We start from the raw sequence: 13,642 nt of genomic DNA on the forward strand, positions 1-13,642 counted from the left end.
CCTTTCTGCCTTACAGCCCCTGTGTTACAGATTTTCTGTGACACTGCTTTTACATGTAGTGATGACATACCTTATAATCATCCTCACTGTGGCAACAGACATGCTCAGACTGGCTGTATTAAATCGTTTTAACAGTGTCTGGATTTACAGATGACGAGCGTCGAAGCTTCTTAAGATGCCCCCACTTAATGGAGTAAGACTCAGGATGACTTTCCTTTTGTGTGTTATGCTGCACAGGTGAGATACTGAGAGGCATGTGGGATGCTGTAGTTTCTAGTTCCATTTCCTTTTTCCTATCGTGTACAAGTCTTTTATTTGGCTGGGTTAGTTACCTAGGAAACAGCTGCAGGGTACAGATGGATTGGCTGTTTGGGGAATGGAATTACAGGCCCCTTCAAGAGGCAAAAAGACCTGTTGGATAAAACAAAAATTCGTGAATGGCTGAGCTTGTATTTAATAAGTGTGCAGAAACCACACTAAGATAGCTCTACAGTAGAGAACTTATTTAATGCAGTGCGATTTTAAATTTAGCTTGTTTTTAATACATTTAAACTCACTTAATGCTTATGAATTCCACTACTGCAGGCCACTTTGGGGTTTCCAGTGGAGTGGAAGGTGCAGTTCCCTCCTCTGAAAAGCTCATGTCCTGTTTGGGGATAAAAAGAAGCTACCTTAAAGTAAGTGCATGGTTGTAGGATACAGACTAAATGTGTTAAGGGAATTTAGAAGAAGTAAAAGATCTTGACTATTAATGTGGGTGATGAGTCTGAAGCTCAAGGAGGTAATTCCTTGAGGTAAAATATTAAATTTGAAGACCTGGTGAAAGTTCGGGTACTAACAGACCTGAATTTATAAGATTTAATAGTAACAGCACAGTTAGCCTTGCAAATTCCCCCAGTCAGCTTACAGAAAATATATGACTGTGTTATAAATGTTGTCAACTTAGAGTCTCACTCAAGAAAATGAACTTTAACAATGTTGACTGACCACTGTTTGCATTAGCCCTTGCATATTTAAGGAAAGTCTATTTTTACTGAATGTGTGAGCATATTAGTTGTTGAATCTCTGACTGCTACTATGCTGAGCACGAGAGAGACTCAGCAAAATATTTGTGTATTGGCTGGGTGCGGTGGCTCACGCCTGTAATCCCAGCACTTTGGGAGGCCGAGACGGGCGGATCACGAGGTCAGGAGATCGAGACGATCCTGGCTAACACGGTGAAACCCCGTCTCTACTAAAAATACAAAAAAATTAGCCGGGCGTAGTCGTGGGCGCCTGTAGTCCCAGCAGCTCGGGAGGCTGAGGCAGGAGAATGGCGTGAATCCGGGAGGCGGAGCTTGCCGGGAGATCGCGCCACTGCACTCCAGCCTGGGTGACAGAGCGAGACTCCATCTCAAAAAAAAAAAAAAAAAAAGTGTATTGATTTTCTTATATACAGTATGCCTTCTGTTTGTCGATTAGCATTAGCTTTTTTTCTTCTAGAATAGAGCTGCTATTTGGTTTTGATTTATTGTGATAAGGAATTTGATAAATACAGGACTATAGCTATTCTTTTAAAGCTAAACCGTGGTCAGATTATTTGCAGTTTTATAGAAGGTGTTGAAATTTTCCTACTTGTTCTGTTTGTAGTCACTTGGTGTGGTGTGCTAGACAGAGGAGGAGGAAAGCAATTCCACTCAGAATCTACAGGCACAGGAGGTTAAGTTAAATTTCATTTCTAACGCTGAGAGAGTAAGAAAGTCAACATAAGGATACTCAAATATTTAGAAGGAAAGTTCAGTTATGATGTACTGAACCTACAATTTTTAATATTTACCAGCAAAAAATAATCAAATGTAAATCTAAGTTCAATAGGTATGTAGTTACCTTTGTAACTGTACAGACTTTGTATGTTAAATTGAGAAGAAAGTTGCTAATATAATAATTCATAATATTGCATTTTGTCAGAGGGTCTTTCATTGCCAGCAGTTACATCTTTTATAAATGGAACAGTGACTGGAAAAGGATAATTTGTTAACGGTCTTTTGCTGAATGATCAGGAGGAGTTTCCTGTTAAGAGTTCTCGAGCACTGCTGTGAATGCCTTCTTTATTTCCAAAATTACAAGAAAATGCCTTATCATAAGACACTCCCTCAAGTTTTTTTTTGTTTGTTTTCAAGGAGACTTTTTAGTGTTTTTGTTTAAGAACAGTCATGCAATTCCCTGGTGCCTACTCACCTCTACCAAATCCTCTCTTCTGGTTTCAAGCAATTACCGTGAAACTTAAAAGGTTAGCAATAAATAGTGTGACAATTTTTTTTTTTACTGATTTACTTCTCTTTGGCCTATGAAGTCAATCAGCTCCAAGTAGAAGGTGGTGTGTGGCATAGTGTGTGGCATTTTTGTGAAGATTTGTGTACTTTCTGTCCGGTCTGCCTTCCTCCTGCCTGTGATAACCCCATAAGTATAATGTTGCTTGCACCTGGGCAGGGATCACCAGATGGGTATAGTTATTAGATGACTTGGGAGAAAAAGTACAGCTTGTTTATTTTCTTCTCTGCTTAACAGTTAGCATTTGGGGGAGGACTCAAACTCAACTTGAGAGAACTGATTTCTTGTTTCATTTTATTTCAACAAGTTGCTTTATTTCTCAAAATACATCAATGGCCAAACTCAAGTTGCAGAAAAGCACCCTCCTTCCAGCAGCCCCACCTAGCCACACGTGCACGTGCACACACAAGTCCAGCCCTGCTCTGTCTTCCCACCAGGGCAGCTTCCCAAAATGCCACTAGGAATTTCACCAGTTCCCTTCACAGAAGACATTTGTTTGTGGCAAGTGCTATGATTTCGAGGTCAATGTCTTTTTTATTTTTGTGTTCATATTGAGAAAATAATGCTGGCCAGGCACAGTGGCTCACACCTGTAATCTCAGCACACTGGAAGGCCAAGGCGGGAGGATCGCTTGAGACCAGGAGTTCTAGACCAGCCTGGGAAACATAGACCCCATCTCTATAAATAAAAGAATGTAGACCAAAAAAATCCCCCCAAAATGCAAAAATCTGTTATGTTTCTAATAGCTCCAGAAATTTCCATTCCTATATTTTTGGTAACTTTTCCCATTTGCCATTGCTCTTGGAAGGGGAAACAAGTAGTTTTTATTGAGAAGTACCATTGTAAACATTCTTCTTATTGGGGAAGAAGATAAAATAATTACTCTGTCACCTTTCTAATCTAAGTTTTTATAAATTACCCCAAATTTGATTGAGGGAGGGCCCTTGGGTTTGACATGAGAACATCCTTATGGAAAAATAATGCTTGATGTTTTACCAAAATCACTTTTATTTGAATGGGGAGAGACACTTTAAGAATTACCTTCATGATTTGCCTTTGTGATTTTCTGTGAAGCATGCCAGCCATGGTTTGGCAGTGTGAACACTTGTAAACTCTACAAAAATTGGTGAATATACCAAGTTTGGGACAGAGGGCCCTCCTAGTTTTTCCAACATTTTCTTGAGTTTAATGGAAAACTACTTATACTGTAATATTCTTAGACCTTATACCTTTCATAAACATATTGCTTCTGGCATTTAATCTATTATTTAATTTTATTTCTATATTACAATTAGGCATATTTCAGGTTTGTCTTCAATTTCCTGAAAAGTGATTTTCTTTTCAGCCAAAATGAAGTCATATACAATGAGTCTTGGATCTAGGAATCAAAAAATACCAGTTCTTTCTGCCAGCATGCAGGCTCAGTGAGGGCAGGAACCTCATCCTGTCTGCTGTTATTTCCCTGGAGCCTAGAAAAATACCTGACACAATTACTCAGAAAAGTATTTATTTAATGAATGCCTGAGTGAACTGCCTGTTACGACTTTTCTGAGGTCATTTGTTATTTTTTTAGGTTCACTTTGTATGTTAAACTAAGTATTACTACGTTATGAACTACAGCAGATGCTGAAGAGTAGGACTTAGGATGTGCTTGAATGACCCACGAAGAGATAAATGAGATTTAAGAACTAAAGGGGTGGTGGTGAGGAATATTCCCTGGACAGGCCAAACCCACTAAAGTATTCCCACCATTTGCATCTCCCCAGGAGCACTCACTGTGGGCCTCGTGCGACAGTGTCAAACAATCCATGGACGAGACCGGACGTGCATCCCTCCCCGGCTTCCCCCGGAGTGGGTCACCACACTGTTTTTTATCATCATGGGAATCATTTCATTGACTGTCACATGTGGTTTGCTGGTGGCTTCCCACTGGCGAAGAGAAGCTACAAAATATGCTCGATGGATAGCATTCACTGGAAGTAAGTAACCTGTGCTTACTAAATTTGTCTAGAAGGCACCCACCCACACTGGTATTTTTATGAAGATAATCAAGAATCAGTAATAAGGACTTCATAATCATCAAAGAGCACCACTTGTGTATGGCCGTGAGATAGACTCTACACAGTCCCATCATTTCTTCAAAACTCTTTCTGCAAGACCAGGACATCCACAACTTTAATCACTTTGTATGAAATGCTATTTTAATGAATTTTATTTTTGCTCAGATTGTGACATAAGTGTTCCAGGTTTGTGACTCAGAGTTACCAGTAGCCTGAGTCTTTTCCTCTTCTTGAAGCTATTGGTATCATCTATAAAAATAAAGATAAATATAGAACAAATACATAAAAATATAAATTAGATGAAGGTGGAAATATTTTTTAATATTGATTTTGAGTTTCTGCTGTATGTTGTAACCATTGAAAAATCAACACATTTTGTTATTTAATAATTGTTTATCAATATTTCTTACTCCATTAAGCTCTGCCCAAGGGTATAAGTTTATATATTACACATTCTCTTGTACTTTGCAAAATTGGTTTAATTTCACAACACATCAGAGATTTATCTCAAGTTAAACAGAAGAAACAAAAATGCACAAAGAAAAGACATTTCTGCAATTCTGCTTTCGTGCTTCTTTCTCTCCAAAGCAATTTTGCACCCCAGGGGATATTTAACAATATCTGAAAACATTTTTGGTAGTCACAACTAGGGGGATGCTGGTGGGTAGAGGCAGGGAGGCTGCTAAACATCCTACAAATACATAGGACAGCCCCCCACAACAAAGAATTATCTGGTTCCAAGTAGCAGTAGAGCCACTGTTTAGAAATCCTGCTCTAAAGAAACAGGAGAACAATACCTATGCAAATGAGACTTTTAATTCAGTGCCTTAAAATAATCTCAGGTTTGCATATGTTTTTAAAAATAAATATAACAGCTGACTTTCTCTTGATATTTTCATTTAGAACGCATATAATTGGGATAAGGGATAATCCCATGTATCCCTATTAATGTTAAAACTCAGTTTATCCTAAAGGGCTGCAGGAGAGTGATATTCCTTCATGAGCCTCTGTTTCTTCCTGTATTCTCTGAAATTGATACTCTTTAATGTGTATGTTTCTGGCTCTGTTTATCTATATTGCCCTTAATTTTTAAATTTAGATCAAGTTGCCTTTTATATAAAAAAGGTTCTCCATCCTTGTTAAGCGGAGTGAAACAAGTTGGTGACCTTTCCCCTGTCAAACAGACCTCCTGAGACAATTCTTTTCTGGAGAGAGGGTCCAGAAGCAATCGTAGAAACAGTGCGGCTAAAGTTAAGGATATTGATGAGAAATTTAAAGAGAATCTGCTTCTTTATCTTTTACTCACAGATTCACTAATCCAGATAGAAATCACTCTTCAAGGAGTGAAATAATATCAAAGAAGGATTTAGTTTCTGGATTTAGTTGAAATTTGGGAATGCATATGCCTCGAATACCAAAAACCTAAAATATGATTTAGCAAGGTAGTGTGAGTCGAAACGTTATATGCTCTCATGAGCTATAGATTCTTATGACCCAATAAAGGGAAAGAACTAGGATTATCTGTTTTCCATTCCCCTTAAGCAGATAATATTTAAGTATGTGTAGTTGCCCCCAAATGCAATGTATTTTTTCCTTTATTTTTTAAATAATTTAACTTTTTGAAATAATATGTGCGTATGATGCATAATTCAAAATCTCTGAAAGGGTAACCATGTGAAATCATATTTGGCCCTGTCACCCAGCCATCCCATTAACCCCTTTCCTGGAGGCAACCATTTTTACCAGTTTCTGGGGTTTCCTACTAGAGGTATTCAGTGCACAGAAACATATCTATTATGTGTGTGTTCCATACATACATATTTATGTAAAATTTTTTCTACTGTTCTGTATCTTGGTTTTTAAACGTAATATATCTTTGAGCTAATTTCATTTAAGCAAGCATAGAGCTCCCCCATATCCCATGACAGCCCCACCGAGGACCTCCTGGGGCTCCCTAGTCAAACAGGTTAATGAGTCTAATGGCTCAAGGCTTCTGAGAACCTCCCTGGTGCGTGAGGACCTTGAGGGTGAGGATAAGGGCTGCCTTGCTTTTAGCTTCCTTAAATACATTGTTTTTGGTACCAGAACGAGTGGCTGGGGTGACAGTTCTGAGAGGGATTGGGCGCCCCCTAGTGTTTCCACTCCACCCCTGAAAAATGTACTTTATTATGTGTATTTCTATTCCCGTTAAGCTATAGTTTTCATAATAATGTAAGGGTGATATCTTCTGATGGCCGTGCACAGTGGGGAAATATGTCTCAGAGAAGAGCCCCCACATGATGGGGGTTCCCTATGGGGGCAAGAGAAACCAAGATGAGTCGTCCTGTTCTTCAAGTTTGGCCCTTGTTCTTTCCTTTGCCACCCTGATTTCCACCCTCACCTACCAGTGCACCTGATTTCTGACTCTCGCCACCAAGAAATCTGTGCCATGGAGGATATGAAATTGTGTCTTTACAAACTTATTTAGGATCCAAAGCTCAGCCTTCAAAGTTTGATATTATCAGCATTAATAATATTTTAACATCTAAAGTAACTTAATAGTTCACAATAGCTTAAAAGAAAAACTCATCCACCTGCATTAAATCTGCTCCCAGGAAGTATAGAGAACCTGCTTCCTTGGATTTAAAACTAAGGTTAAACAGGACTTCATTGTTCCCTTAAAATTTAAGCCTTTTCTAACAAATTTGGAAAATATTTAACTCTTGAAAATGTTAAACTCTTTGGTTGCAGAATGATTACTCCATTATAAAGGATAGATCTTTTTTAGAGTAGAAAATAGGAAATGATAGGAACAAAGTTGGCATGTCAACACAATGAACAAATTTAACATCTGCATATTCCTAAAGTACTTTTCTAAATTACTTGTTTCTTGAGATTAGTCAACATTAAGAAAAAAATTGTTTTACAACAATAATTTTGCCCCATTGTTTTTTAAATTAGATTGTGTATAGTTACCTAAATTGTGGTTTCATTTTACTCACCAGACCATATTAAGCCGTGGAACCATTAGAAATTGGTGACAGACAACACTGATAAGTGGGCATTGGCAGCACTAATAGTTATTTGTTGCTGACTATGCAACAAAAAAGCTAAAAGCTATAAAACATAATGCCTGAATTTTTCATTTGTTCTATAGTAGCTATCTAAAAAAATCCAAGTTTGCTTATGTAATATTATTTGGTGTGGTCATTTGCCCAAAATGAAATAAGCTGTAAGTTTGTATAATATAAAATAATCTACCTAAATCGTACAAGTAAGAGTGCTGTTGTTTCTTAAGCTGATGTATTACTTAAGCAAATGTTTTTTCTCATTGTATTGCTGGAGTTATTCCTTCTGGAAGGGGTTCCTAATTGACTTTTTTAAAACTCTGAAAGTTTTGTTGATTGGTTAACACACAAAAAAATGTAGAGACGAGTGTCAGCTGAAATGTTTATCCAGGACTCTGTTAGTATTGCTGGGGGATAGTTTTCACCTGGAGGTGAAAACGCATTCAGTTAATAATGGAAGGTCCAACTCTTCATGTACTAGTAATCTGTCCTCACATTACACTGAAGAAGTATTTCTGCCTCCAGAGAAAGTTGAAGGACAATGAACACTTGAGCAATATGCTTTCAAAAAGCAAAAATATTTTCTTGGAAAAGCTAGCCTATCTGTAAATAGTTTGTGTTCACTAAGAAGACCATTTCTTTGGTAGCACAAGGGAGCAGGCCATTTGCTGAAACACTGGACTGTGGAATCACTTTTACCTGGACATTGGGTTTTCTGATATCCTTTTAAAAACATTTTAACAAATAATATACTCCTTTGTGTTTACATGCAAAACTCAAAGAAGGTTACCTATCCTCCCTGACTTTAACCTACCTCTCTGGGTATTCAGAAACCAGACAGAGATTTTATTTTTTGGAATATTATCCATGATAGGAGATAACCACTGTGACACTTTACTAATCCCAGAGATCTGAGGTTATTTCTACTAGCTGGTTTTATTTTATTTTATTTTTATTTATTTTTGTATTGAGACAGAGTCTCAGTCTGTTGCCCAGGCTGGAGTGCAGTGGCACAATCTCGGCTCACTACGACCTCCACCACCCAGGTTCAAGTGATTCTCCTGCCTCAGCCTCCTGAGTAGCTGGGATTACAGGCTTGCACCTCTACGCCTGACTAATTTTTGTATTATTAGTAGAGACAGGGTTTCACCATGTTGGCCAGGCTGGTCTCAAACTCATGACCTCAGGTTATCCGCCCGCCTCGGCCCCCCAAAGTGCTGGGATTACAGACATGAGCCACCATGCCCAGCCTCTACTAGCTGATTTTAAATCAGAGTAAGATAAGTGATGCTTATTTATATGTACCTTTTCTCCAATTCCTTCTCACTAACACTGAGAGGAACAGAGAATTGTCAGAATAGTAACTATTGTGATAATGGTATGCAGCACTCATTCAGCACTTACTGTTACCTGGCACTGTGTCAGGGACTAGACATTATTTTATTTATCCTTCTAGTATTTCCCCCATTTTCAGAAGGGAACCAGAAGCTTAAGATTACACAGCTAGTAGGCAATAGAGCTGGAATTGAGCCCCTATCTGACTCTAGCTAGTGCCCTTAATTACTATTGTAAATGGCTAGGAATCGTATTTGTGAGGATTTGGTAGGTTTGGAAAAGGACTTTCTTAATCCTGATATTCAGAATTGTCCTAAAACTTACATAAAAGCCTAACCTAGCTTTTACTGTATTGTTAGGCTTCAGGGATACTATGTGACCTGTAATATATACAAATTTTTAACAAGTGGCCCATGTTTTAACAGGTTTGGCCAGCCCTTCTTATAAGCTTCCTTTGTGCCAAATTTTCATTGTTTTTTGAAATCACCAAACCATGTTACTAATGTTGTGTTTTGGTTTGTTTTACAGTGATCCTTTTCTGTATGGCTGCCCTAATATTTCCAATAGGATTTTACATCAATGAAGTCGGAGGTCAACCTTATAAATTACCCAACAACACAGTAGTTGGGTCATCATATGTACTTTTTGTCTTATCAATTTTCTTTACAATAGTAGGACTTCTATTTGCTGGCAAAGTTTGTTTACCAGGCTGATGAATGTCTAAATTGCTTGACTCTTATTATTTTTTATTTTATTTTTTTATTTTTGGAGGGTGGAGAGGACAAAGGCGAGGCATCTGAGCAGGCCTCTCATGGGAAGATGCTCAGATGAAACTGATGCTGAGAAGGAAAAAAAAAATGCTTTGATTTGTTCTCACTATGCACTTTGGATTTAAAAAAAAAAAAAGGAGAGCCTTTTCCATAACCAAATACAGACAATATTGACTAAATCTCCTGAGCATATTCAGGCAGTCAGGTCTGCACTGTGATAGCAACCTAGAGAAGGAGAATGCTTTATACCGAAAAGCATGTGGCCCTTTGTGACTCTGTTGTTCCGTTTTTAATGTCTAATGATTCATTAGAGGAAAAAAAAAAAGTCTAAGTATTTATGTGTCATGGTGGACCAGAGGGATGCAAGAGAAGTTCATGTGGGGCTGGCCTCACCTCCTAAGAAATTAGTGTTCACAACTTCCTTGTAATAGTATGAGCCTTTGGCACCAGAATGGATTGCCGTTGCATTACTGCACCAAGAAGCCAATAGATCAAAACTTGTTTGCTAAAATGTATGTAAAAATTCTGAAATTCCCTCTCTCTGTGTACAAAAAAAAAAAAAAATCAAACACTAAGACACATGTTTTGGGTGGGTGGGTGGGGGAAATCTTCCTTATATTTATATAAATATATATAATATATATATTTTGCTGATGCAGTATACAGTGTGTATATATATGTGTGTGTGTGTGTGTATGTGTGTGTAAATTTATATACACACACATGCAAACAGTTCCTGGAAGAGAATTCTGAATGCTTTGCTAGCAAAACACTGTGGTGTGCAAACCTAGAACCCAATAGAAAAAAAAGCCATTTATCTGAAGGCTGCATAGTGGAGAGAGTCTTCAGTTTACCTCATTCTTTGTAGCAGCCCTTGATTTTAACAGGTTTTTGTAATAGGTACAGATAATCCCATACCTTTCTAGGTGCGATTTTAAGTTAAGCTAAAAATTATTTGTAGGGTTAATTTATTTGTATATGATAGTAGAAGGTAAGATCATGTCAAACCTTATAATTTGGGGAATCTGACACTATTTAAATTATTGGCAACTGTTGTCTATTGTACAGAGATTCTTTTTCTACTGGCTCAGTCTGTTACATTAATAATGCATTTTATATGTTCAGGCACACTTTACATAAATACAAAGTTCGCTAGTAAATATCTGGCTATTTTGGCTATTTACAACACTAATTTCATTATTTTTATCTGTAAGCATTATTAATACATCTTTACCAAAACCTGGGCAATACAATATTTTCTTTATATGTTATATGCCTTTATTTGCTAAAAGCTAATATTTTTGCATTTACTTTAAAGGGCTGTACTAAACCCACAGCTTTAAGTTCTTCCCTAAAAGAAGCATTGCAGCTAACCCTTGAACTCACAGTTTTAAAATACAGTATTTCTCTTCTCCACATCTCCATGCCTTCGCATCAATGCTTGTTTTTCCTGGTGAACACTATAGATAATCTCCTGTTTGAAATGTGGGACAGGGTGTTTCATGGCAGTGGAGCTAAGTTTCTCCTCTTTATAGTGAACTGGTGACCCAAATGTCCCTGTCATTTATAGTGAACTGATGACCCAAATGACTCCCTGTCAGTAGAGTCCCGTGTGGCCCATGCTTCACACAAGCAGAAATGAATGCACTGTTTTTAAGGCTAGATTATCAGTTCTAGAATGATTACTTCAAAGATGGGAGCTACCTCCTCAGATATTCACACTATGAAATGGAGGTGCTTGATGTGTTTCACACTGGCTTGTTTGACAGTCTTCTATCTTACTGTTAATTCAGCAGTATTTTATTGTGAAAGAAAACCCCAGTGTTTGAGCTCACTCAGGAATTGGGGAGAGAGATGGACCACCACTGTGGTGCATTTCTTAAGTGTTCTGGGAGAATGTCATACTTTTCCTTCCCAGAGTAAAAGAAACCTTTGGGAGATCCTGAGGGAGACTGTTTCTCCCCAAGTATGATGATGTCTAGTCAAGTCTTAAGAATACCACTGGACATGTTCTATGGACATTTGGGATTGCAGTTGCTATTCTTATTTGATTGGTCCTCAGTCAAATGGATCACTTTGAAGGAAAGCTTTGGTTGTCACCGTTATATACCACTGAGATAAAGTGTTAGCAAAGTATGGTTCAAATTAACTTATGACATGACCAAGAGCTTTTCTCTTCCAAAAGATGAATTGTATTGTAAATAGTTTCTCAAAATATTTTTAACTGGATCATGAGCATGGGGAGAGAAAGTTTCTCAGCTGCTAAGAATTTCCCCACTGTTTACTTCTTTCACTTATGGTGGTATTGCATTTAAGATTACAAAATTTAAGGTTTTATTTGTATCTATTACCCAAACCATTAAATTGTCTTTAATTTCATTGTTGTCTTGGAGGTCCAGTGCATACAGGGCTGATGGGGGAAAACTCCCTCTAGCCAGTCAGCACTCTAACCCAGGATTAAACCATCCCATCAAGTAGTATGTGAAGTCAAGTCTTCGTACTCTTGCAGACCAGACATTGAAATGGATTCATTCATATAGATTTCTATAAATCCTATAAGTGAAAAGATAGACAACTGTCAGCAGTTGCTTTTAAAAAAGGTCACTATAATAAGTACTATATAGTACAGTATTAATTTATAGCAGGAAATCATATCTTGTAAACTGTATATAAAACACTGTTTTATGGTGCAATCATTTGTCAAACTTTTGTCTGTTTCATTGTTTTTAGAGTGTGTGCATTCTTCTCATACCTAAGAATATCACTGTAAAATCTGCTGAAAACTATTTTTAGGTTTTATTTGCACAAGACTGAATTAGTTTGAAATTTTTGGAAGCTCCTATTGAACATACCCAAACATCTGTAAACATGAAAAATCTTCAATTTATTAAAAGCAAACATTTCAGTATGATTCTTTCCAAAGGTAATCCATGTTCTATGTTGTTAATGTGTGTATGTAATTTTTCTGACTCTTCCACCTCTTATAAACCTATTTTCTGTTTCATTTGTTTTGTTTTTGAAGGATGGCTCTTTTTTCTTTTTAATGTTCTAGATGACCAAAACACTATTGGTTTTTACCCTTTTGCCTAAAGCTTTGATATCCCCACTTGATGTTCTGTGAATTCACTGTTTAATCTATTAAGTGAAATAATAAATAGTCCTGGTGACAAACAATCTGTTGATTTAGAGGAAAGGCCCTGAAAAATACAGTATTGGAAACTAACTTTGCATATGCTGTTAGCTATTATTTTGCATCATGGGCTTCATGGGAAGAACATGTTGCATTTATTTTGTCTTTATTAAAAGACTACTAGCCACAAGTTACTCTGATTATAGTAACTGTTTTATCAACCCACTTCATCTTTAAAAAATTAAATTTACATTCACAATTCAAAACAGTAAGCTGTCTTTCAGAAAATTTTTGAAGGATAAAAACATGAAGGAAAAGATGGCCCGTGTAGGTAGGATTCCCTACACAGGACTTTTAGTTGTATCACCTCAAGAGATTTTGAAGTTTGTGATCAAGGTCTGTATATTATCCCAAACTTTATTAAGAATTGTTTTCTAATTGGTTATAACATTTTTCAATTAATAGTTTCAAAACAAATTGTTAATACAACTGTATAAAATGAACATAATTTTCCTCACTTGTATTTTTGTTATTGAGCAAGTTTATCAAAATAAATTGTCTACTAAAGAAACTAAAAAGGCTTCTATTACTTTGAAATAAGCTTCATTTAAAAAATTGATTTCTTATGGAGGTTTCACATATTCACAAGTGCCACTTCCATGCCTTTTGGGTTGGTTTTTTGTTGTTGGCATTGGGGGGTGAGGGCAGTCTTTCCCTATCTTCTTCCACTCCCACTCTTTGCTCACCGCTAGAGAAGAGATGCCATTAATATTCCAGGACGTCGATTAGGCCATGATTACCCAAGAGTCACTCAGCAATAAAAGACCACATACATGTGGCTTTTCCTTCTGCGTCATGCTTCCATGAGCTAGGAGAGAGAAACCAAGCCAAAGCCCTCAAGCCAACTATCTTTCTCTTCTTTCTTCCTTGCACATAGACCCAAGTCCATCTTTGCTTCAGTCTTCTGTTTCTACTTTACTCCAGGCCAAA

The 13,642-nt window shown here is 37.2% G+C and overlaps 1 protein-coding gene across 1 annotated transcript in view; it reads left to right on the forward strand.

Moving 5' to 3' along the window:
- MOSMO (modulator of smoothened) overlaps window positions 1-13,230 on the forward strand; it is a 76,873-nt gene extending 63,643 nt beyond the window's left edge. The window contains exons 2-3 of the mRNA XM_003807824.6: window positions 4,077-4,289; window positions 9,281-13,230. Of these exons, the coding sequence (XP_003807872.1) occupies window positions 4,077-4,289; window positions 9,281-9,465 (398 nt within the window). The 3' untranslated portion in view covers window positions 9,466-13,230. The remainder of the gene's footprint in view (window positions 1-4,076; window positions 4,290-9,280) is intronic.
- The last annotated feature ends 412 nt before the right edge of the window (window positions 13,231-13,642 follow it).

The sequence above is a fragment of the Pan paniscus genome, chromosome 18 (assembly GCF_029289425.2).
Source record: "Pan paniscus chromosome 18, NHGRI_mPanPan1-v2.0_pri, whole genome shotgun sequence".
Classification (NCBI taxonomy): domain Eukaryota; kingdom Metazoa; phylum Chordata; class Mammalia; order Primates; family Hominidae; genus Pan; species Pan paniscus.